Source organism: Bombyx mori, chromosome W (assembly GCF_030269925.1).
Source record: "Bombyx mori chromosome W, ASM3026992v2".
Taxonomy (NCBI): Eukaryota; Metazoa; Arthropoda; class Insecta; order Lepidoptera; family Bombycidae; genus Bombyx; species Bombyx mori.
In genome coordinates this window covers 9,928,927-9,954,938 of record NC_085135.1, presented here as the reverse complement: position 1 = coordinate 9,954,938, position 26,012 = coordinate 9,928,927, and the positions used below count along the sequence as shown (strand labels likewise).

At 44.5% G+C, this 26,012-nt stretch overlaps 1 protein-coding gene across 2 annotated transcripts; it reads right to left on the bottom strand.

The window, feature by feature from the left end:
• Positions 1-18,437: 18,437 nt before the first annotated feature.
• LOC134201666 (uncharacterized) lies at positions 18,438-21,703 on the bottom strand. 2 transcript variants are annotated; one of them, XM_062676912.1, is made up of 2 exons: positions 21,524-21,703; positions 18,438-19,378 (listed from the first exon to the last, which is right to left on the bottom strand). In XM_062676912.1, exon 2 carries the CDS (start codon positions 19,254-19,256, stop codon positions 18,453-18,455), a length of 804 nt encoding a protein of 267 aa, XP_062532896.1. In that variant the 5' UTR covers positions 19,257-19,378; positions 21,524-21,703; the 3' UTR covers positions 18,438-18,452. The 2 variants fall into 2 exon arrangements, with proteins under 2 accessions (XP_062532896.1, XP_062532897.1); XM_062676913.1 differs by having other exon boundaries at positions 18,438-19,374.
• Positions 21,704-26,012: the final 4,309 nt, after the last annotated feature.

The window sequence follows — 26,012 nt, the reverse complement described above, 5'->3', positions numbered from 1 at the left end:
GCATTTTGTATGAAATATTATCCAAACCAAAGGCCGTATCGCGTCTAGAGTTGAGAGCACTATGTAGTTCAGGTAAAGTAAAACTTTTAGTAAGAAATTCATTGTGTGTATGTGTGTTTGATACATGGATATTGAAATTGACCTGTGACTGGGGGTTTGATGAAAATTTATTTAAAAAATCTTGTATCCAACTGCTATTTGTAGAGCTTTTAATATTATTGTTGTGATAGGTTTTGTTAAATTTTCTTATTGTTTTCCAGATGGTCGATAATGGCGTTTGTCTATTGAGTAACTCACAAAAAGCTGTCCAAGAAGCTTCTCTTTCTTTATTAAGTGTAAGTTTTTTAAGTGCTTGTTGTTTTTTAAATGAGATATAGTTTTCCATAGAAGGATCTGATTTGAATTGCAAATAAACCTTGCGACACTGTTCTATGGCAGCAGTACAGGTCTGATTCCACCAAGGTAGACATATCCTTTTTTTGTGATTTGTGTTGTGTGATAAGGTTATGTTTTTTGGTTTCATGTTAGCATCATTGACACTTTCCAATAAAATATTACAAAAAATTGTGTATGAAAGAATGGGATCGGAAAAATCGAAAGTGTGATCTAAAATTTTGGAGTCAACAATTTGTTTATACTTGAACCAGTCAACATTTATGTAGCTTGGTTTGGAAAAATTACCCTGACTTGCTTTGTTATTTGTATTTTCAGAATAGCTGAACAAGATGCTAGTGACAGTTGGCAAGTGATAGCTGCCCATTGGATCATTGTGAACAGACCAGTTGCAACGAAGTGATAGTGATGATGAAACAATTGTGAGATCTAATGCATTGGGACGCCATTTGTGGTGACAGCCACAGTGGTGGCTTGTCCATCATTGAGTATACAAAGATCACTATCTTCAATAATATTATGTAGTGTTGTACCACGACCATTATTCGAAGTGCAACCCCACATCGTATGATGAGCATTAAAATCACCTGCCAATAGCAAGGGCTTTGGAAGAAAATAATCAAATTATTGATATGTGTATAAGTAAAATTTTGCGAGGCAGCTGAAGTAGGAATATAGAAGCTAACAATAGAGATTTCTTCATTGTTGAACTGTAATCTAATAGCTATTTTCTGCAAAGAATCATCATGTAATGTATTTAATCTAATATAGTTTAAATTATTTTTTATAAGTATAGCAACACCATTATGGTTGCTACCAATATCTAATCTTTCTATTTTGTATCCTTTGATATTAAACTTTTTTTCGGGTTTTAACCATGTTTCAGAAGTTAAAGCAATATGTATATCATTATTGTAAAGGAAATATGTAAAAGCATGTTTATTGCTAGATAGACTTTGAGCATTCCACTGAATTATGTTCAAGTGGTCCATAAAAAAATTAAGTGGTTTTAAGTTTTTGTTTGTACTGAAAGTATCTAATAGAATGCTTTTGATGCCTGCAGAAGTAACAGGCGTTTCGTCAGACTTGTTGAGAGATATTATTTTGATAATAGAAGAAATAAGTAAGTTTACAAAGTCATCGCACTGTAGGAGGTTTTTTATATTATCAGTTGGTTTAGACTTGTTTAATGTTGGAAAAGACTTCTCATTGAATAAATCGGTGTATGCAACTTTTTGGTATTTAGTTTTATTTTCTTCAATTTTTTTTTTCTTAATAGGGCAATCTGAAGAAATTGCTATGTGATTGCCACTGCAGTGAACACAAATGGCTTCCTTGGGATCTTTAGGGCAGTCTCTGTATAGGTGTTCTTCACCGCAGATGGTGCATTTTTGCGAATTCTTACAAAATTTGCCGATATGACCGTAGCGTAGACAACGCAGGCATTGGCTAACTGGTGGAATGTATAGGCTTACCTCGAAGTACCATGAATCTATACCAACACTGTCTGGTAATGTAGGGCAGGCGAAAGTTAAGGCAACTGTTTGGGTGGGCAGCAAACACGATTTGCCGTCCTCATCGCGGCCTCGACGCATAAGTCGACGCACGGAAACCACATCTCTGGAACTTGATAATCCATTATATATGTTTTTGTTCGACATATAAGTGGGAACATTTCGGATTACACCAGTAGTTTCAGTGAGTAAAGCGGGAATTGATGCTTTTAGGTGCAGGTCCTTTAATGTTTTGGCATTATATAGGGCACTATTAGCTAACCCTGGCCGCTCGAATATAGCTCCGATTTTGTATTTGTTTATTCTTTTAAATCTTTTTATGCCCTTGTTGCCTCGTTTCAACGAAGCGCCAAGGGACATGAGGTCTCTGTCGCCTATTGGCCTGGTTTCGGAACTTTCATATATTACAATATATTCAAAATTACCACCATCTTCATCATTTTAAGCTAGATATATCACTAACACGATTTATTCGCTTATTCCTTCGATTTTGTAAAGTTTTGGCATCTTCATTCAGTTCTTGGCGACTTCTAATATTAGAGTTATTAATAAGTGATTTCAGTCTTTTTATTGTCATTTTCTGCTTTACATTTATCTTCTGCAGAGATTTTATAATGCTTGTCAACCTTATTCTTTTTTTCAATTCTCTATACCGTATCTTCCTTTGTGCTTTTTGTAAATCTTCTTTTGTAAATAAACCGATGGGATCTACAACATGATTGTTGGTTAATTCGGGAAAGCTTTCAGGCACTGGAACATGAATTATATTCAGTACTTTTGTTTTTTCTTCTTTGTCTAAAGTAAGACTTTGTCTATATTTCTTCGAATTTTGTTTCCACTTTTTTCGTATTTGACTCTTTTCGCGAGGACTTTTTTCTGTGATAGATGTTTGTTTTTTTTCTGATTTACGTTTTTGGTATTTTGCACGTTGTTTCTCTTTTTCTAGTGCCCATAACTCTGGGTCATTTTTTATTTCTGCGTACTTACGTCTTTTACATAGCCTTTGTTGGGCTAAGCGCTCTGCTTTTGTTTTAACCATTGCCTGCGTAATAAAATTTATCTATTTAGTATCAACATATCGATGTATAATAATAACTTGGAAAAAATTAAATCTTACAGTCTACTATTAACGAATAAGATTCTTCTATTCATTATTATTAAAAACAATAAACAAATTAGGAACATTCCTCTAGATGTACCAGTTTATTTTGCGTAAATCATTAGCCTCAACCATGCATCATTAAACACAACAGAAATATCATTCCCCTCTACACAAATCATTCACCTCATCCAAAATTACACGGTAAATGATGTTGCGATAAATGATGTATTGTTACGAAACATGTCACAGCCTGTTCAGATTTAGACACAAAATAATTGAAATTAACTAATTCTGTAATACAACCTATGCTATTATTCATAATTGCTTAAGATTTAAATAAAGAAAATTTACTTACCAAAAGAAATGTAGTCGTTTAATGATGAGATTTGTTGACAAATTAAAATTAAAATTACTTTTTATCTTCTTTTACCTAGTCTACATGTACGCACGTTCAAATCTCGATCACGACTGAAGGGCGCGAGGCGAGGAATCGTTATGGACGCGTTCGAATATTTGTAGAGTAATTTGGTCAGACAAATTTCATAAAACAAAAAAAAACGTGGAAGGTAATGATGAAAAACTTGTAACAAAACTTTAAATGGTTAAATAATAACGTTAGATTGTGAGTTATGGTTTGAAAAATGTATTTCTACTTAGCTTAAGCAATAATTATTACGTATGAAAATTAATAAAGCAAAATTTAGGAAGGTATTTAGAGTTTTTTTGAAATATTAATGAATAAACTGTGAAATAACAGCGCGGTGAATGATTTTTGGGCATTATTTTTAAACATATAAAAATTAAATATCATTTTTGTGTTATTTTGTTCCATACAAGCTTTAAGCAAATGTATAAAGTTTTTTTCAAAGTACGTTTCGAGTAACGAAGCTGTTACTCTGAGACTGAATGTTGAATAACATTGATAATTTGCTATTTTGAAAATTCACCCATCTGAGTCGTCGACACTTGCCACATCTTGATGTAGGTCGTCGGCTTTGCGCTTTTTGCGCTTGCCCCTCATGTTGAAGCTCACCTATAAATAGTGAGATTATATGCCTGGTTACAATTTCCTGGTAAAAACAATTTGTGAAAATTTTCTTTCAAAAAATTCCGCCTAATAGGTTTGACTTCCCGCCAAAAAAAAAAAACGCATCGTCGTCAGGTTTGAGCAAATATATTAAGTGTATAATCTATGGGTTTGAGCCCCGTGAGCCACTAAGGGTGAGACCGATATATTAGTATTCATTATGATATTCATAATACAGCTTGTATTCGTGTATTGGTAATCCGCCGAATTCTGATATGCTAATACTAATATTCCGTATTCACTTATTCATAATATTAGCCAACTCACATCAGTCGGGTTGTATCTATCCACAGAACACTGTTACTTCTAGCGAAGTATCTATCACACGAAAATATACTGGCATACGCCGTATGTGTCTCGCGGATATCTGTCTATCACATTCATAACAATACTGCATGCGCTAAGAGTGAGGTATAAACTATATGTTTGAATACTGTGCAATGAAAATAAGTACATATCACTATGAGTTTAAGGGCTATTTTGTATTGCACTTTTAACATGTCAAAGATGCTAGTGGGAATTTTTTAATGCATTACTTTTTAATGTTTGAAAAAATGCACTATTTTGCCTTGAGTAGAATCTTTAGTTGAATCAACAAATGAAGGTTCAAATCATAACATTAAAAAGTAATGCATTTAAAAATTCCCACTAGCATCTTTGACATGTTAAAAGTGCAATACAAAAATACAAAATAGTCCTTAAACTCATAGTGATATGTACTTATTTTCATTGCTCAGTATATAAACATATAGTTTATCTCACTCACTCTTAGCGCATGCAGTATTGTTATGAATGTGATAGACAGATATCCGCGAGACACGTACGGCGTATGCCAGTATATTCTCGTGTGATAGATACTTCGCTAGAAATAACAGTGTTCTGTGGATAGATACAACCCGACCGATCTGAATTGGCTAATATTATGAATAAGTGAATACGGAATATTAGCATATCAGAATTCGACGGATTACCGATACACGAATACAAGCTGTATTACGAATACCATAATGAATACTAATATATCGGTCTCACCCTTACGTGTGAGAGGATTTTTTCAAAATCTCGTAAACTCATTTCTCACCGACGCGACGTACCAGTCTTTCGGTAGAAAAAGTAAAAAAGCTGATGTTTTTATGCACCAATAAGAAATAAATAATATTACTAACTTGTTGTTTAAATTAATGTACAATGTTAACCAAATTCTGATTTAATAATAATATTAATTTTAATGTACATAATATTACTTGATACACTGAAATGCCTTCAACTGTTCCAGATATTTTAGCAAACTCGCTCTTCTACAAGCCTCTTCTTAAATATATAACAAATACCATAGGTGAACTTTAAAGTTATACTATAATGAAGTGAAATTGTGACCTTACTACGGGCTCATAAGGACTCGCATCCAGGGCCGTAAAACAATCTATAAAAAAAAAAAGATGATTGAGCGACTCGTCCTTTTTGGCGGGAAAAGGAGAGCCGCGTATTTCAAATTTTAATTTTTTATTTTAAATTAAATTGTCTTTTTCAAGAGAGAGTACTTATAGAAGAGAAAAATGTCTTCAGAGAGTGATGGTGATGAAGACGGGTCTACAAAGTCACCCGTAGACTTCAAAAAGAGGCGATTATATACTTCTATAAAATCGAACGATTTCGATAAGTATAAACTTTACGCTAAACCAGATTATTAGCGATCCTATCTGGATAACAGCAATAAAGAAGAGTTCCCCGTTTACGTGCAGGGAATTAAACCGGAAGATAAGATCGGTAATAAAAATCCTTTGCAATTGTCAAAAATTTTCAAAAACGTGAAGGACATCAAGGAATGTCGTCAAATTAATGCGGTCAAAATTATGCTGGCTTTCAAACAAGCTGCAGCTGCCAATGATTTTCTGAGTCACGTGAGCTTACGTGACAATAATAAGAAAGCTTTTGTACCAGCCTCTTCGGTGGAGTGAGTGGGTAAAATTCGTTTTATCCCGAAGGAATGCAGTATCGCGGATTTATACCACAAACTAATGGCAGACTCTGAAATTGTTGGTGTTAGACGTTTTATGAAAAGAACTGGTGATGGTCTGGAACCCCTCACTACTATAAGCGTTACCTTTGTAGGAACTGTTCTCCCACAGTATGTTTATTTAGACAACTGGCGTTACAGAATTTTCACTTACATTCCTCCTCTCATGCAATGTTTTAAATGCATGAGATTTAGACACAGTGCCAAAGTACGTCGAAACGATCAGGTATGTTCAAAGTGTTCAGGTGGTCATTCCTATAAGAAATGCTCAGCTGAATTTTTGAAGTGTGTTAACTGTGGAGACCACTTGGCAGTATCCAGGTTTTGTCCTCAAAAATCAGCTCAGATTAAAAAACATGAGAATAATTATTCATCTAAAATGTATTCAACTGTATTAATGTCAAGTGATTTTCCTCCGTTACCTAATGATATATCAGTTGTAAAGCTAGCTCGCAATAAATTAGCTCCATCTACTGTCCAACCTAAGAAACAAAAGTTATCACAAAATTCTTCACATAGCTCAACTGCAGTCCAGTCCGCTCCATAGAGGTCTGCTCCTTCATGGGCAACTCTCATTTTTATTTTTGCTTTAGTTAGAGCCCAGGTCAGCAGGCGTCGCTGCTGTCGATTATTAGTCTCCCTACCCCCCACCAGCACCAGGTGGCTTTTTTAGTAATTTTAATATTTTTTATAATTAACTCTATGAAAAAATCTTATCGTTTAGAATCGCTGAAATTCCCGGTAGTACTTATGAAATATTAAAGAACGTTTGATTGTGTTCAGCATTCTAATCGATACAGTTTTTAAAATAAAAAGCTGTAATTCTCTGTAAGCTATTTAATTTCCCTATATTACAAACAATTTACTGTTAAAAGATAGTATGAACGTACAATTTTATAAAATTTCGAATAACAATAACTCCTCTAGATTAATCCTATTAGCGTACTTAATAACATTAAATCGAAAGTGCGGGCAATTAAACCGACAATGTGCGGGCTTTGCTGCTGAGGCGTCGGCTAAAACGAAGCATGCCAAGTACGATGCTCTGAAATCTACATACCTGTTTGTTCCAGTGGCAGTGGAAACGACGGGTGTGTGGAGTTCGGAGGCCAAAAAGTTTATTGCCGAAATTGGCCACCGCCTCAGAGGGCAAGGCCACGATCCTCGGTCTGGGTCGTACCTGGTTCAGAGATTATCCATTGCCATACAGCGTGGCAATGCTGCTAGCGTAATGGGTACTTTCGGGCCGGGTGCGATCCAGAGTGGCTTGTTTGACTAGCCGATGCCTACGCGCGCATTGCTGTTAGCGTGGACCTTTATGTTACTTAACTTTATTTCTGTAATCTGACGAAGTATGTTGCGGATAATAACATGTACTTTTAGGTTAGGAATCTTGTGTTCTTTTTTTTTATAATAAATAAATTGATTTAATCGAAAAATCGAAAGTTATCTAAAAGTTAAATAAGTCTAGATCAGTGATTATCAAACTTATTTCTTTTACCGCCCTCTTTGAAAATCAATTATTTTTCAGCGCCCCCCATTTTTTATACACCCCTAAAACTTTAAAACCACAATGATATAATTCATTAATTTAATTAATAAATGTTTATTAATTTTAGTAATAGTAGTACCACGTAGTACATAATTATGTATTTGTAGATGCTATTATTGTTTCTTCATATTATTATATGTCCATACATTGCTACAGAGCGTGTATTTACAAATTTGTAAAGTAAAAATGAATTCTTCTCATCAATATGTTTGTTTAAATTCAGAATCACCAAAATAAATAGCTAGTTCACTGTACTATTACTATGCTAATTTATTAGAACGAAATTATTTTTATTGAATATCTTTCTCATTAATATAAGATTCTCATCATAAGATAATTAAAAAATTATTAGCTAGAAATGGATCCTCCGAAAAGGACCTCAGAACGCGAATCAGTATGGCAAAGAGAGCTATGTCCCAAATGGACCGTGTTTGGGCGGATAGAAGCATCTCGAGGAATACCAAAAAGCAGCTCGTCACCTCCCTCGTCTTTTCCATTTTTCTCTACGGCGCAGAGACTTGGACCCTCAAGAAAGCCGATCGCCAACGCATCAACGCGTTTGAGATGTGGTGCTGGAGGAAAATGCTCGGGATTCGTTGGACTGAACACAGAACCAACGAATCCATTCTTACCGAGCTCAAGATTCCAATGCGCCTCAACACTACATGCGCGCGGAGAAGTTTCGAGATCTTTGGAGATATTGCCAGAAAGAGAGGTGAAAATCTGGAAAAGCTGCTGGTAACAGGCAAGGTATGCGGGAGAAGGCACAGAGGCAGAAATCCAATGCGCTGGTCGGACCAAATACGCTCCACTCTCAATATCTCAGTCCACGTTGCTATCCACACAGCCGAGGACAGGCAGGAATGGCGCAAGATGATGCAGGAGAAAGTTATTAGAGGAGGCCACGACCCTCAGCACTGAGGATTATCGACGCAAGAAGGAAGGAAACTACGAAAAAAAAATTTTTTTTTTTATTGCTTAAATGGGTGAACGAGCTCACAGCCCACCTGGAGTTAAGTGGTTACTGGAGCCCATAGACATCTACAACGTAAATGCACCACCCACCTTGAGATACAAGTTCTAAGGTCTCAAGTATAGTTACAACGGCTGCCCCACCCTTCAAACCGAAACGCATTACTGCTTCACGGCAGAAATAGGCAGGGTGGTGGTACCCACCCGCGCGGACTCACAAGAGGTCCTACCACCAGTAATTACGCAAATTATAATTTTGCGGGTTGGATTTTTATTACACGATGTTATTCCTACACCGTGGAAGTCAATCGTGAACATTTGTTGAGTACATATTTCATTAGAAAAATTGGTACCCGCCTGGGATTCCAACACCGGTGCATCGCTTCAACACGAATGCACCGGACGTCTTATCCGTTAGGCCACGACGACTACGAAAAATAAATTAATATAATTTCGTATTATAGACAAATATGGGTAATTTTTCATAGAATTTTAGTTTATAATTTAGAACTGGTTCAAATAAAAACCGCCGCCTAAGTCAGCGTTTTTATTATTTGTAATAATTAATATCTTACTAATATTATAAAGAGGGAAGATTTGTTTGTTTGTTTGTATTCAATAGGCTCCGAAACTACTAAGCCGATTTGAAAAATTCTTCCACTGTTTGGAAGCTTCACTATTCCTGAGTGACATAGGCTATAATCTTTTTTGAAAAAAATTAGGTATCCTTACTACAATTCCAATAATTTAACACAAGGCCGCAATAAGTGTTATTTTATTTAAAAAAATGCCCCTGGTAAGACACGGAGTGCCCCCCTACCTTCGCCGACTGGTGGCTTCCTACTTGGAGGACAGATCGGTCACGTGTACTGGACACGGTGGGATTGTGCACAGGCTCCCGGTCGTGCGCGATGTTCCGCAGGGGTCGCTGCTCGGCCCCCTTTTGTGGAATATCGGGTATGACTGGGTACTGAGAGGTGCCCTCCTCCCGGGCCTAAGCGTAATCTGTTACGCAGACGACACGCTGGTCGTGTCCCGGGGGGGGGTTTTGCTGAGTTTGCTCATCTTGCCACCGTTGGGGTGGCGCATGTCGTCGGCAAAATCAGGAGATTGGGCCTCGACGTGACACTCAGTAAATCCGAGGCCATGTGGTTCCACAGGCCCCGGAGAGTGCCACCTGTCGATGCCCATATCGGGGTTGGAGGCGTCCGTATCGGGTCGGGGTGCAGTTGAAGTACCTCGGCCTCGTTCTGGACAGTCGTTGGACCTTCCGTGTTCACTTTCAGAACCTGGTCCCTCGTTTGTTGGGGGTGGCCGGCGCGTTAAGCCGGTTTCTTCCCAACATCGGGGGGCCTGACCAGGTGACGCGCCGTCTCTATACGGGGGTGGTGCGGTCAATGGCCTTATACGCGTGGGGCCAGTCACTGGCCGTGGGGGTAACGAAGTTGCTGCAACGGCCGCAACGCACCATCGCGGTCAGGATTATCCGTGTTTATCGCACCATCTCTTTCGAGGCGGCGTGTGTACTGGCTGGGACGCCGCCTTGGGTCCTGGCGGCAGAGGCGCTTGCCGCTGATTATCAGTAGCGGGCTAACCTTCGTGCCCCCAGACACCGCCGTCGCCGCCGCCTGCGGCGCGACGAGCCCGTCGCGTTCGCGGAGGAGGAGACTCGGCTGCACCGCGAATATCGCGCTGCGAAGAACGCCCTGCGGCTGGCCATCAGGCGGGCCAAGGAGCAGAACATGGAGAGACTCTTGGAGGCGCTCGAAGCGGATCCGTGGGGGAGCCCATACAAACTGGTACGCGGCAAGTTACGCCCGTGGCCCCCCTCTATGACTGAGCGTCTCCAGCCTTAGCAGCTGCGGGACATCGTTTCAGCGTTGTTCCCGCAGGAGCGGGAGGGTTTTGTCCCTGTCTGACACCGTCGACGGCCAAGCTCCTGCTGAGGTGCCCCGTATTACCGAGGCAGAGCTCCGGGTGGCCGTTGTCAAGATGACTGCAAAAGACACGGCCCCCGGCCCGGACGGAGTCCACGGCCGGGTATTGGCCTTGGCCCTCGGTGCCCTGGGGGATCGGCTCCTGGAGCTATATAATGGCTGCTTGGAGTCAGGATGGTTTCCGTCGCTCTGGCGGACGGGTAGACTTGTGTTGTTGAGGAAGGAGGGGTGCCCGGTGGATACAGCCGCCGGGTATCGTCCTATCGTACTGCTGGACGAGGCGGGAAAATTGCGGGAACGTATTCTGGCTGCCCGCATCTCCTGGTGGGGCCTGATCTGTCGGCGGAGCAGTATGGCTTCCGGGAGGGCCGTTCGACCGTGGATGCAATTCTTCGCGTGCGGTCCCTCTCGGACGAGGCCATTTCTCGGGATGGGGTGGCGCTGGCGGTGTCTCTTGACATCGCCAACGCATTTAACACCCTGCCCTGGACCGTGATACGGGGGGCACTGGAGAGGCATGGAGTGCCCCTCTACCTCCGCCGGCTGGTTGGGTCCTATTTGGGGTCCAGGTCGGTCGTATGTAACGGGTACGGTGGGACCCTTCATCGTTTTCCGGTCGTGCGTGGTGTTCCGCAGGGGTCGGTTCTCGGCCCCCTCTTGTGGAATATCGGGTACGACTGGGTGCTGAGAGGCGCCCTCCTCCCGGGCCTCCGCGTTATTTGTTACGCGGACGACACGTTGGTCGTGGCCCGGGGGGGTGATTATAGGGAGTCTGCCCGTCTCGCCACAGCGGGAGTGGCCCTCGACGTCGGAAGGATAAAGAGGCTGGATCTCGACGTGGCGCTCAGTAAATCCGAGGCTCTGTGGTTTCACGGGCCGCGGAGGGCGCCACCCGTTGACGCCCACAACGTGGTTGGAGGCGTCCGGATAGGGGTCGGGGTGCAGTTGAAGTACCTCGGCCTCGTGTTGGACAGCCGGTGGGCTTTTCGTGCTCACTTTGCGGAGCTGGTCCCCCGATTGATGAGGACGGCCGGTTCTTTGAGCCGGCTGCTCCCGAATATTGGGGGACCGGATCAGGTTGTGCGCCGCCTCTACACGGGGGTGGTGCGATCGATGGCCCTGTACGGTGCACCTGTATGGGCTGAGCCGCGCAACCGGGCCACTATGGCTCGGTTCCTGCGCCGGCCGCAGCGCACCGTTGCCATCAGGGTCATCCGCGGATATCGCACCGTCTTCTTCGAGGCGGCGTGTATGTTGGCGGGGACGCCGCCATGGGAGCTGGAGGCGGAGTCGCTCGCTGTCGACTATCGGTGGCGCAGCGAGCTTCGTGCTCGGGGCGTGGCGCGTCTCCCCGAAAGTGAGCTGCGGGCGCGGAAGGCCCATTCTCAGCGGTCCGTGCTCGAGTCGTGGTCGAGGCGATTGGCCAACCCCACGTGGGGGCTACGGACCGTCGAGGCGGTTTACCCAGTCTTTGATGACTGGGTTAATCGTGGCGAAAGACGTCTCACCTTTCGTCTGGTGCAGGTGCTGACCGGGCACGGATGCTTCGGGAAGTACCTGCGCCGGATAGGGGCTGAGCCAACGACGAGGTGTCACCATTGTGGACACGACCTGGACACGGCGGAGCATACGCTCGCTGTCTGCCCCGCTTGGGAGGTGCAGCGCCGTGTCCTGGTCGCAAAGATAGGACCTGACTTGTCGCTGCCTGGCGTCGTGGCATCGATGCTTGGCGGCGATGAGTCCTGGAAGGCTATGCTCGACTTCTGCGAGTGCACCATCTCGCAGAAGGAGGCGGCGGGGCGAGTGAGGCAAAGCTCTCCTCACTACGCAGAAACCCGCCGCCGCCGAGCAGGGGGTCGGGACCGGGGTCGTATCCGTGACCTGGCCCCCTAAGAGCTAGGGGTCCCACCCGTTTTGTGCGGGGAGAGACCCAGACGTGGGGTGGCGTGCTTTGCACGCTCACCCGCAGTAGGAAACCGGGTGATGGTAGACCGCGTTCCCCCGACCGCTCTGGGAGAAGGTGTAACGCGGAGCCATCAAGGCGGGCTCTCGGCCCGCTGAACGAGGGAACCGGTGGTCGTGTCGCTGGCGGCCGCCGGTCCGGCGTCCGTGGGACGGTGGGATGGATGTAATGTGCTCTGCGTCAGCCCTGTCCCGCCGTCTCAATAGCCCCGACTGGGCTCCGGCCCGGTCCGAGGTAGGGCGCCGGTTGTGAGCGGCAGGAGTTTTTAGTGAGGTTCAACTCCCACCAACTCCACCTGCCGCGCGGGTGGGGATCCGGCGATTTTCTCCTGTGGAAAAAAAAAAAAAACCTTCGTGCCCGGGGCGTGGCACGTCCCAGCCCCAGTGTGGTCAGAGCGCAGAGGGCCCAATCTCGGCGGTCCGTGCTGGAGTCATGGTCCAGGCGGCTGGCCGATCCTTCGGCTGGTCGTAGGACCGTCGAGGCGATTCGCCCGGTTCTTGTGCATTGGGTGAATTGTGACAGAGGACGCCTCACTTTCCGGCTCACGCAGGTACTCACTGGGCATGGTTGCTTCGGTGAGTTCCTACACCGGATCGGAGCCGAGCCGACGGCAGAGTGCCACCATTGTGGTTGCGACTTGGACACGGCAGAGCATACGCTCGTCGCCTGCACCGAATGGGAGGGGTGGCGGCGTGTCCTCGTCGCAAAAATGGGAAACGACTTGTCGTTGCCGAGTGTTCTGGCATCGATGCTCGGTGACGACGAATCGTGGAAGGCGAATCTCGACTTCTGCGAGTGCACCACCTCGCAAAAGGAGGCAGTGGGGCGCGTGAGAGATGCACAGGCCCGCCCCCGTTGAGCGGGGTCCAGGGAGGCGGATCTCGCCCAAGCCCTGGCCCTCAAGGGTTTCGGGTCTCCCTCACATGTCGGCCTGGGGACCGGCGAAGGGGGCCTAAGAAGACGACGTGCAAGCTGCTCTGCATACGTTTTACGTATGAGTATAGTTATAGTTTTATTTCCTACTAGCGACCCGCCCTCGCTTCGCTTCGGAAACATTAAAACACACATGAAACAAAAAAAAAAAAAAAAAATTAAAAAAAGTAGCCTATGTTCATCAGGGACAATGTCGGCTTCTAATGGAAAAAGAATTTTTCAAATCGGTCCAGTAGTTTCGGAGCCTATTCGAAACAAACAAACAAACAAATCTTTCCTCTTTATAATATTAGTATAGAGTATAGATCTAATTTATTTCTATTCTGACGTTTCTGACGCTTTAGCTTTGGTAATACTAGATGAAACAAACAGCAGATTGAAAGAAAATAATCTTAAAGTTAATTACATTCATTGCAAACCATTAGTTTGAATTTTGTTACAAAAGAAACTGATGTTCGTTACATGCAAATGAATTATAAACATACACATGCAAACATAAAATGTAAATTTATCTTTTAATCCAATTAAATGTACATTAATATGACATCTAAGAAAGGGTTTCGAAAATTTTTATTGCCCTCAACAGCAGACGAGCACGCAGCCCGGCTCGTGATAAGTGGTCACCAGTGCTTATAAACTTCAGCAGTGCCATAGGGGTCGCTGTCTATCACTAGTTTTAATAAATTATTAATGTTCGATTCGAACCCAGCGACCTCGTGGCAGCCTAGGGCTACGGAAACCAGCACGAGGTGCGCGTCGAACATGTGCCGCGATTCGCGGCGCCGTATGTACTATTTTAACAAAATATCATGCAATCACTCACCGGAACCGATGCCTTCGTCTTCTCACGCCGTATCACTTAGGGAGAAGGGTATAGGGCAGGAATGGATAAGGATTAGCGATGATACACAACTTTAGCGTAGACCGTCAATATACAGGTACCGTCCCGTTCGAGAAGCAAGACAAAGTGACAGATGTCAAATCGCGACGGCACCGTCAAATCGCGACCCGTGTTGCCGTGGTAAGAATTCAAAAACTAACGGATTGGTTTCGAACAGTCACCCGCCCGGACAGGTCCCCTACCTGTCCCTAATCAACTGGCAGCCGGGACAACGTTGTGACCGCTCGTTTGAGAACCGAGTCCCCGACCAGAACCTCTGCAGACCGAGGGGTCCCATCCTTACCGGGAAACAGATTAACAATGCGCCCCCTACGCCAACGCAGTGGCGGCAGGTTAGCATCCTTAACCAACACAAGGTCACCGACGTGAGGGGGACTGGTTCTATCCGTCCACTTAAAGCGCTGCTGGAGCAGATGTAAATACTCAAGGGACCAACGTTTCCAAAAATCTTGGGACATCTGCTGCAACATCTGGTATCGCCTCAACCGTCCAGGCTTGATATCCGAGAGGGGATACTCCGGCAACGCATTGAGTGGCTGTCCTATCAAGAAATGGCCTGGAGTTAACGACTCCAAGTCATTCGGGTCTGAACTGAGCGGGCACAACGGCCGTGAATTAAGTACCGCTTCAATTTTACAAAATACCGTGGTTAACTCCTCAAAGGTGAGCGAGGTTTGCCCTATCACGCGCATCAAGTGAGTCTTAGCCGATTTTACTACTGCCTCGAAAATTCCACCCCAGTGGGGGCATCCTGGAGGACTGAAGGTCCACCGAATACCGCGACGAGAGAGGGCCGTTTCAATATCCACCTGGTTATTGTTCAAGAAATTTACTACATCCCGCAAGTAACGGTCCGCACCTACAAAATTCGTTCCGTTATCGGAGCGTATCAATTCGGGTAAACCTCGACGGGACACAAATCTATCCAAGCTCGCAATAAAGGCTTCAGTTGTAAGGTCGGCAACAACTTCAAGATGTACAGCTTTGGTTGAAAGACAGACAAAGACGCACAGATAAGCCTTAATTAACCTAACATTCCGCAAACGTGAAGCCTTGATCATGAAGGGCCCAGCGAAGTCCGTACCAACTCCAGAAAATGGCCTGATCTTCTTCACTCTGTCTGGGGGCAGATCTCCCATCTGAGGCTGCATCGTAGAAGCCTTAAGCCGATAACAGGGTAAACACCGGAACAGGACGCTCCGAACCGTACGACGCCCCGACAGAATCCAAAATTCCCTCTGGAGGGATGCCAACAGCGCATTGCAACCGGAATGCGAATTTGCGATGTGGCGATCCATCACCAACAGGTCAACTAACTGGCTCTTCTTGGGAAGTAAAAGAGGATGGCGCGCCGAATAAGGTAAATTGGAGCTACTTAATCTACCTCCCACTCGAATCAACCCCTGGCCGTCTACAAAGGGGCTAAGACGAGCGATAGCTCCACGAAGCTTAGGGCGCTCAGTCCTTAGCGCCTTCTATTCTGGATGAAAGCTGGTGGCTTGCACAACTTCAATTAATTTCAGCAGCGCCTTCTTCCGCTCGATGGGACACACAACAGGTGTCATATTGCGTTGAGACACCGACAAACGACAATTCCGAATAAACCTCAAAATCCAGGCGGTAACCTTAACCAGCTTGTCCAAGGAGCTATAACGGTTGATGAGCAGATCCAAATCCAACCCCTGAATCACTCCTCGATCCTCGAACTGCGCCGGTGCAGCCACGAGACCTGGAGGAACTCCTATGCGAGAGGGAGGCCACTGAGAAGCCTTCATGGTGAGCCACTGGGGACCCCACCATAACTGATGATCAACTATTTCCGATGCTAAGCATCCCCGAGAAGCGCAGTCCGCCGGATTGAGCTCACCAGGCACGTGTCTCCATGTTAGAGGGACCTCAGAACCTTGAATCTGGGAGACACGGTTGGCCACGAAAACTTCAAGTGTATGAACCGAAGCCTTCAACCAGCACAACACTATCTGGCTGCCTGTCCAAGCATAGACAGTGTTTTCTAAATCAATAACCGACCGTAAACTAGTAGCTGTATGGTTTAACAACCTAGTCAACAGAGCGGCACCAGACAACTCGAGCTTCGGAATCGTCATGCGTGTCCGAAGCGGAGCGGCCTTACTCTTAGCTAACACCTACCGTATATCAACCCTTCCAGTTGAAGAAACCGTTCGCAAGTATACCGCAGCTGCGAATCCGCGTTCCGAGGCATCCGAAAACCCGTGGAGAGACGCCTTGTATTTGCCCGCAGGAACCAGCTTCCGAGGTATTGACACCTGGTTAATATCAGGAAGAGACGAGAAAAAGTTCAACCAATCCTTCAATAGGTCACCAGCAATCCCCTCGTCCCATGACAGGTTAGCAGACCACAGTCGCTGCATGAAGCACTTTAAGAGAAAAGTGACAGGAGCGATCCAACCGTTTGGATCGAAGGTTCGAGCAATTGTGGAAAGCACCGTTCACTTAGACCATACCTTTGGATTTTCCAACTCCACCCGATAGGTAAATTCGTCTTGAATCGGACGATATTGAATCCCTAGGACCGACAGCATGTTAGGGTTATCGACATTCTCGAAAAGATGGGGATCCTGTTGATACTCCGTTGGCAAACCAGTCAGCAACTCAGGACAGTTAGACAGCCATTTTCTCAACTCGTACCCGCCCCTGCTCAAAAGGCGGATCAGTTCATCCTTGCGTGATAAGGCCTCTTCGACACTGTCGGCGCCCGTACATACGTCATCGACATATAGGTCCCGTTCCAAAATGTCCGCAGCACGAGGGTAGTGCAACCGTTCCCTCACTGCCAGCTCCCGCAAAGAACGAACCGCCAAATATGGACTCGACCGCAACCCATAAGTGTTCGTGTTCAGTTCATAAATTTTTATGGGCTCATCTGAGCTTTCACGCCAGAGAATGAGTTGATACCGCCTATCCTCCGGATGAATCACCGTTTGCCTGAACATCATACGGATGTCTGCCACGAAAACGATCTGGTGCCTGCGGAAGCTCGTCAGTATGTCTGAAATGTCCCGGTTCAGCTTTGGACCCGAATGGAGACACTGATTTAACGAGACGCCGGAGGAGGTCGTGACCGAACCGTCAAACACGACCCTAATTTTACCGTTAGGAGTTTTCAAAACCGCATGATGAGGCAGGAAACAGTGCTCCGTAGCACTCCAATCTACCTTGGAAACCGACATGTGACCTAAGGATTCATACTCCCGCATAAACTCTACATATTTCTGCCGGAACACCGCGTCGCGCCTCATGCGTCTCTCCATTGACAAAAGTCTAGTCTCTGCTGCCTTCCTCGAACTGCCTAGCAGTGGGCGATTCGCCCGAAAAGGAAGTCTTAACAAGAACCGGCCCGAATAGAGACGACCCGTATTATTCTGGTAAAACAGCTCACATTCCTCCTCATCCGGGTTAACTCGATAAGCTGTAGGAGGTTCTTCTAGTTCCCAAAACCGTTGGACTACTTCCGAAAGCGTAGACCCGACCAGAAAATTGTCCGATTTCCTCGCAGCGACCGGCCGGAACGCAGGACCCAACAATACATGACCTAATTTTGTGTCCATTGCAACCAAACCCTCCGCATGAAGAACGCGCTTCCCAGTCAGGAGCAGCTTCCCTAGTACATCCGCCCCAAGTAGTACGTCTACTGGCCCCGGTGTGTCAAACTTGGGGTCCGCTAGCCGTAAGTCTGAAGTCAATGACCGTATGTAACTGTTTACCTTCACCTGAGGGTGACGACCTATCACCTAGGCATCACCAAAGCTGAGACTCTAAACTGTAAGCGAGGGTTAGGATTCGATGAGAAAATAAATGAAGTGTGACCGATCACGTCCGAAATTCTAACATTGCCCACTCCACGAATAGAATAAGAAGACTTGTAAATAGGATTGCCCAACCGTACTGCAAGGTTGCTCGACATAATACTGCCCTGTGCGCCGGAATCCAACCGAGCTCGAGCAAACACAGTGTTGCCATCCGAATCCAACACCCGAACAGAAGCGGTAGGAAGTAAAACAGCTTCTGGGGATGGGGCAACACTGCAGTGAGCGGCAATTTCCTAGCGGGGGCCCGGGTCCCCGCTATCCCGGTCGGCGCGCGGCGGAAGGTCGTAGCGTGCCAGCGGATCCCACGCTCCCACATAAGGCCCTCGTTTCCCGTCCCGCCTCATATACCTCCGCGTACGATGGCCAAACGGGCCAAACACTGGAGGGAGTCGCTCCAGCGTCGGCCGCTCCCTCAGCGGAGGGGAAAACCGTACTTCTGAGGGAGGGGGAGACGAGTGAGCAGGGCTTCTCGATCCAGCAGGCGAACACGGCCCCGCACGGGGGGACAACGTGGCCACCCCGGCGTAGCTAGTGGGCATCCGCTGGCACCCGCCCGCAGTACCTAACCCGGCGCCTCCCTGCGAAGCCTCTTTCCGAGGGTCCACGACGCCGAATTGGCGAGGGCTACGACCGGTGCGCTCACCGGTCGGCGAGGCTGGATGACTGCGTCCGGATGACCTCGGAGTGGCGGCAGACTCCAGACACAGGAGGGCATGGTGCCGACCGTCGCAATTAGGGCACAATTGTGGCTGTGGACAGACGCTCGCCGTGTGCGGCCCAAAACAAAAAAAGCACCATCGCCGCTGGGCAACGATGTTGCGTCTACCCCTGATGCGCGTCGACCGGAACCTCGGACAGGCGGCTACGTCGTGCCCGCTCTCATGACAGAAGGCACACCGTGGGCCTCCCACCGCTGCCATGAGCGCAGTCAGTCGTTGAGACGGCCCCCTCTTATCCCCTCTCCCTCCCCTCTGAGCAACCGAAACGGCGTGGCCGGAAGCCGGCACACGCGACCCAGAGGAGGAGGGCGGTGGCATAATCTCGTGTCGGCGACTTTCGGCTTCTAAAAACGCCAGCAGACTGGCCAGGGTAGGCAGTTCGTCCCTACCTGCGTTGTCCTGCTGCTCGAATCGAGTGAGCACCTCAACCGGCAGCCTACCTGCAACGATATAAAAGAGCAGATATGACCATTGGTCTACTGGTAGACCCAAATTGCCCAAGGCCTTAGTGGCCACCGTAACTGGATTCAGTACCTCGGCTCTGATATCGGAAGCCCGAGAAAGTTTGGGTATCGCAAACAGCTTGGCGAGCTGAGCGTCTACCAACCGTCGTTGATTTTGATATCGGTCGAACAGGATCTGGCGTGCGACCGCATAATTGTCGTTGGTGATAGGCAAGTGTGCCACCAATTCACCAGGTTCACCTCGCAGAGCACCCCGAAGCTGAGCCATCTTATAAGAGGCAGTCAAGTCCGATCGACCATGGACCAGGCTGTCAAACAAATTTATAAAGCCGACCCACTCGTTCAGCTCACCGTGGAAGATCGGCAGGTCGATGGAGGGGAGGCGTGATATGACGCCTGACGAAGTTCCCGAACCTCCATTACCACCGGATGACGACTGCTTCTTAACATCGGCCACCCGTTGCAGAATGGCATCAGCGTACTCCTGACACTGGTCCACGTCAAGACCGATGGCATGGATCACCTCCTTCTCCACTTCGGACCCCAAAGCAACGAGGTCAGACAACCGATCGTACACTACCTCCAACCGTTCGTGCACCTGAGACGCCCTATCGAGCAATGCCGCATCCCTATCCATTCTGTCAACCAAAGCATGAGCTGATGCGAACCATCGGAGCTCACTAGTCACCTTCCCGCGAATGTAGGACACCGACATGTTACTTGCAGTTTACAACCAGACCAAAAAAAAATTCAAAAAAAAATAAAAAAAAAAATTCAAAAAAAATCAAAAAAAAAAAAATTCAAATAACAAAAAAAATAACAAAGGAATTATTTAAAGGAGTGTACGAGTGAGCCCACCAAAATATTCCTACTCCTAAGTATTTAGGTAACCTAGACCTCACCACTGTACCAAGGACACCCCAACAAATAAGAACAAACTTAAAATTAAAAGTTATAAGATAGAAAATTGCTGATACCAGATTTTGAGTTGCAAACTAAACTCAAGCACACCTGGCCTCTAGACTATAACTAGAAGCTAGTCACCAAGCAGGACCCAATCAACAATTTACTATCACAAAGTATTCACACCGTTTAACGGGTAAGTCAAATAACAAATTAAAATTAAAAATTAATTATATAATAGCAAATTGCTGATAAAAATTTGTGAATTAATTTTCAAACACTGATGGCCTCAGGACTATACCAAAGCCAGTCACCAAGCAGGGCCCACAGTCAGCAATCCACTACCACAAATTCAAACAAGTAATTTAAATTTAGAACAAATTAAAACAAATAACAAAAAATATATATAATAGCAAATTGCTGGTATAAGTTTTGAAATGACACTCATACACCGTTGGCCTCTGGACTATAACTAAGCTAGTCTCCAAACAGGGCCCAACCAGCAATCTACTACTACAAGTTCAACAAGTACTCCAGTTATATTGAATTACAAATGTGTTGCAGCTCAATTATACTAAAATAAAAGTAGGAAGTGAGCTACAATCATACACAAATTAATAATAAATTATAAACCCAAACTGTAATAACATTCAGATTGTTACACACAATTATGCTTAAATAGATGTGGTAATCTACTGCTATGATGAGCAGAATTAACATAAATCTGTAGTAATAGTATGAAAATAGCTGACCACTGTAGCAGCTGTGTGCTAGGTCATAAACTCAGCCAGCACAGCTGTCCAACTCACGTACAATTAGTCAGCTATGCGCAGTGGAAGCTAATAAATCAGTCTTACTATTACTAACTATTACTACTCACTAATTTTCTTAACCAGGTGGATAGAAACACACTAAACGACCTGACCTAGGTCAGCAGAATGATAGTTTAAACAGAACCGAACCCTATGCCTACACTACTTCTGCTGACTAGTAACAAAATTAAGTGAGGTTAGACGTAAAAATTTTTACAATTCGTGGTAATTACTATAGATTACACAAATCTAACCACGCTCTGCTACCAGAAATTGTTCGATTCGAACCCAGCGACCTCGTGGCAGCCTAGGGCTACGGAAACCAGCACGAGGTGCGCGTCGAACATGTGCCGCGATTCGCGGCGCCGTATGTACTATTTTAACAAAATATCATGCAATCACTCACCGGAACCGATGCCTTCGTCTTCTCACGCCGTATCACTTAGGGAGAAGGGTATAGGGCAGGAATGGATAAGGATTAGCGATGATACACAACTTTAGCGTAGACCGTCAATATACAGGTACCGTCCCGTTCGAGAAGCAAGACAAAGTGACAGATGTCAAATCGCGACGGCACCGTCAAATCGCGACCCATGTTGCCGTGGTAAGAATTCAAAAACTAACGGATTGGTTTCGAACAATTAATATACTCAGTCACACGCATATTGATTTCACAGAATGAAAATGTAAGAAACGTAATCATGTTTGGGCATTTTCATTTATATCTGTTCATACAGAAAACACAACTTAGCAGATATATTCCACAGTTAATCTAAATAATTGCCAATAATGCTTTTGAAGACCATTGACTTTTGACCCACCATTAATTAAAATCATCTTCTCGTAGAATTTACAAAAGGTTATTTACAAAAATTTATATCAGTATTTTCATATATTACTACTAACTTACTAATTACAACAACTATTCAAATGTAATACTATAACTATAAGAACTAAACAACCTATTTAAAAACAAAATTGGTATCAATTTAGTTCATATGAACTATTTCAATTATTAATTTATAAATTATAAACATATTTTAAAAAAATTAAGATCCCTTGTGAGTTCACATTCCTTGCTGAATCAGTTCAAGTATGTAACAAATATTGAAAAGATACGACCATGAAAAATTGAGTGTTAATGTAATCATACTTACATAACCTTCTGCTTCAAATATAGTGCATCAATCTTAATTTTCATGTTTCAGACATTTTATGTGCTCCTTATAATTTTTCCATAAAATTTGGTCATTATCGAACATTTGTCTACAAAAAATGTAAATATATATATATATATATATTATGAATCAGAAGAAAAACCATTTAAAAAAATAACAATTAGCACAAGTTTAAAAGATACTTTTTTTTTTTTTTTTCCTACCTAAGCTGAGAGCCTTGAGAGCATAGACCTATATAGTAGGGACACGACAAATTGTTCTATACGTACAATTGCTTATATAAATAGCACCCATTTTGAAGGCACACACATAAACATATATCTATCTCGTTCTTACTCAGCACTTTAACTCGCAGGAAAACAATATAACAGTATTTCAGTGCGTACATAAAATGAAACATGAATATACGTAAATGTCTCCGTCTCCGTCTAATGAGGCCGAAAATCCGCCATGTTAAGCGCGCCAAATGTCATTGTCACGTCAGTTCGGCCGTCTGTTTTGGGTTGTACATTATTTATTGACTTTGATATCGATTTAATATGATTGCTTATATAAAATTTCTAATTTTATCATGCTTAAAACATACAAAAATAATAATTAAAACATATTTTATAGGATCTCAAGAAGGTCGATGCCCCAAAACTATTATCTATATATATTTAAATTCATTATGGAGCCCTCATCCGAAACATAGATTATACACTTAATAATATATTTGAATCCGAAATATCGGACCCCATTTTTCGGTCGGAATCTATTCATCATGACACTAATCATAAATACCTCTTTAAAATATGTCATCAAAACATATTTAGACATTCTGTTTAGATATTTCGGGAAAAAGGCTACCGACAAAATCTCTTCGATAACATTCAGCATGCTAGAAATGGGCTGATGGCACTGTACAATGCCATATCTTTATGTTTTGCGGCAAACGACAACTTTATAAAATCGGTGTAGCAAATTTTAAAAATCGTCACATCGTTTACTTGGAAAATTTGAAGCACGAACTCGTCTTAGATTTTTTTTTTTTTTTTTTTATTGCTTATATGTGTGGACGAGCTCACAGCCCTCCTGGTGTTAAGTCGTTACTGGAGCCCATAGACATCTACAACGTAAATGCGCCACACACCTTGAGATATAGTTCTAAGGTCTCAGTATAGTCACAACGGCTGCCCCACCCTTCGAACCGAAACGCATTACTGCTTCACGGCAGAAATAGGCGGGGCGGTGGTACCTACCCGTGCGGACTCACAAGAGGTCCTACCACCAGTATTTCACATAATATCTATATCACATCATCTTTGCACATAACAATATACTTAATTCCTATTAAAGTAAAAATTCTACAAATACATTCATACTCAACAATATTTAAAATAAAATAAGCCAAGAACGTTTATCGATAAAACCTACTAACATTAAAATCTTCTGGGCAGCACTAAAACCGCCATGTTTTGTGGCCAGATGACGTCACAGTAGCACGAATTTTTTGTTGACGTTTCATTTCCATATGTTTCCTACTTCAGTGCTTGAGAGGCTATTTCAGCGTAACCCTAACGTTTGAATGTTTCGAGCAAAGGCGTTGCTATTTATAGGCACTGTACCCTCAACATTATTATAAAATTCGTGTTTCCTAAATTAACACTTAAAGTCTTTGAACGATGTTCTCTCGACTAATGTCAACCGACAAATGCGCGGGTGACGGAGCTGCGCGCCGGTTTTATACCCTTTTTGTAGGGTATTCCTTACTATATTTATATTGGGTAGAAGGATGAACGTGGTCACAGGCCACTTGGTGTAACTTGGTTATCAAACACCAGAAAACAAAATGTGAATGCCATCATCTAACTTTGGATGTGAGATCAATTGTGCTGTATTTTATTTAAATAGGAAACCATGACTGCTTCCCGACAGAAATAAGCAAGATGGTGATACACATCGGTATAACTTTACAATATGCCCTACCTCAACCATTTATATTCCAGTCAGTAGTTGCAGTATTCTTGTATAGTAAAAATATTCTATTTCATTTTACCACCAAGAAATCAAAATGATTTATAATTATACTAACCAAGTTAATTTAACAAAATCATTTATTTTCTATATTTTTTGTTATAATAATCTAAGGTTTGTACTTTCACAAGGTCATTCTTATCAAATTTCGAAATTTTCCCATGCAAAATACGATTTACACCAGTACACCAGCTATATATTATTAATCTAATTTGGAGATTATTAATAAAATTAATTAATTTGGTTTTGTGTTCCTTACATGTAATAAAACTATAATCACAAGAGAGGTTAAGCGCAACAGCAGTTTTATGCTTTAAAAAGGATGATTCGGGAGAAAAAGGTTTTTTTTTTTTTTTTTTTATGATTGAAGTATTACTGGTGGCCCGGAGGCCTTTCCAGTTTCACCAGGACAGGTAGGGCGAGCAAAGGCTCAGCCAGGAGGGGTGGGATTTGCTAACAGCTGCCCGAGCGCCTCCGAAGGAGACCTAACAACTCAAGAGTAGCTGCTTCGCAAATGAATCTACTACCGGATCGGAATCGCGACCCGCTGAGAAGATCCGGCGAGAAACTCAGCGAGCTGATTCATGGGTTAGGTTGCACGGCGAACTCTTTGTCAAGTTCGACGAGTACGGTTACCGAGGTCCCTAAGCCTGCTCCTAGAGCTGAAGGCGTCTAGTGCAAAGGTTATTGGATCTGATGGATCCGTAAGGACGTGTCTAGGGCGTCGACGGTGACTGGCTCCTGCATGATCAGGATTCGGGGAGTAGTCAGCGGCGGCTACGATAAGGCGATTATCATGACGCATAGCCTTATCGAAGTACCGTTCCGACGCTGACTTCATGTATTTCTGTATAGATTCGAGGCCCAGGTCGTCGTGTAGGTCAACGTTCCTCACGAACCACGGAGCTCCGACGGCTAACCTGCAAAAGCGGGATTGTAGAGATTGAAGGGTGTCTATGTGTGTGCGGGCCGCGTGAGCGAACACCACACTCGCGTAAGTCATGACGGGCCTTATGCAAGTTTTGTAAAGTGTCACCTTGTTCCGAAGGGACATTTTACTCCGCTTACAGATCATGGGGTAGAGTCTACCGAGAATAAACGCGGCACGGTCACGGACTGATTTTATATGCGGGCGGAATGTCATCGATGCATCCAGGGTAACGCCCAGGTACTTGACCTTCCTGGCCCAGGGTATGGATTGACTAAAGAGAGTAATCGGGGGTGTGAGATTCCTCCTCCTAATACGGGAGGAAATCCGTGTGGAGCTTCCCCTCTGAAATAGCACCGCAGTACTTTTCGCTGGGTTGATGTCTATGCGCCATTTTCGGAACCACTGTCCTAGGGCTAGGGCTGCGCTCTGAAGTTTCTTCGCGATTAGGGACTTGTTTCTACTGGAATAGTAAACAGTCGTGTCGTCGGCGAATAAAGCTAAATGGGTCGGCGGCGACCGGGGAATATCGTTAACGAATAAGCTAAATAGGAGGGGTGAAAGGACAGAGCCTTGCGGGACTCCAGCTGTGAGAGGTCGTGGGGAGGAGCGGGTTCCCTCTACTCGATATCGAAAAGAGCGGTTCGACAAGAAGTCCCGTATGATGAGCACGAGACTATCCGGCACACCCATGTTGAATAGTTTGAAAATCAAACCGTTGTGCCAGACTTTGTCGAACGCTTTTGCGACGTCGAAGAAGAGAGCTCCCGTGT

What these genes read in the sequence shown, in the direction of transcription:
- LOC134201666 (XM_062676912.1), bottom strand. Translation starts at nt 19,256, where the DNA reads ATGCCACCGCCCTCCTCCTCTGGGTCGCGTGTGCCGGCTTCCGGCCAC.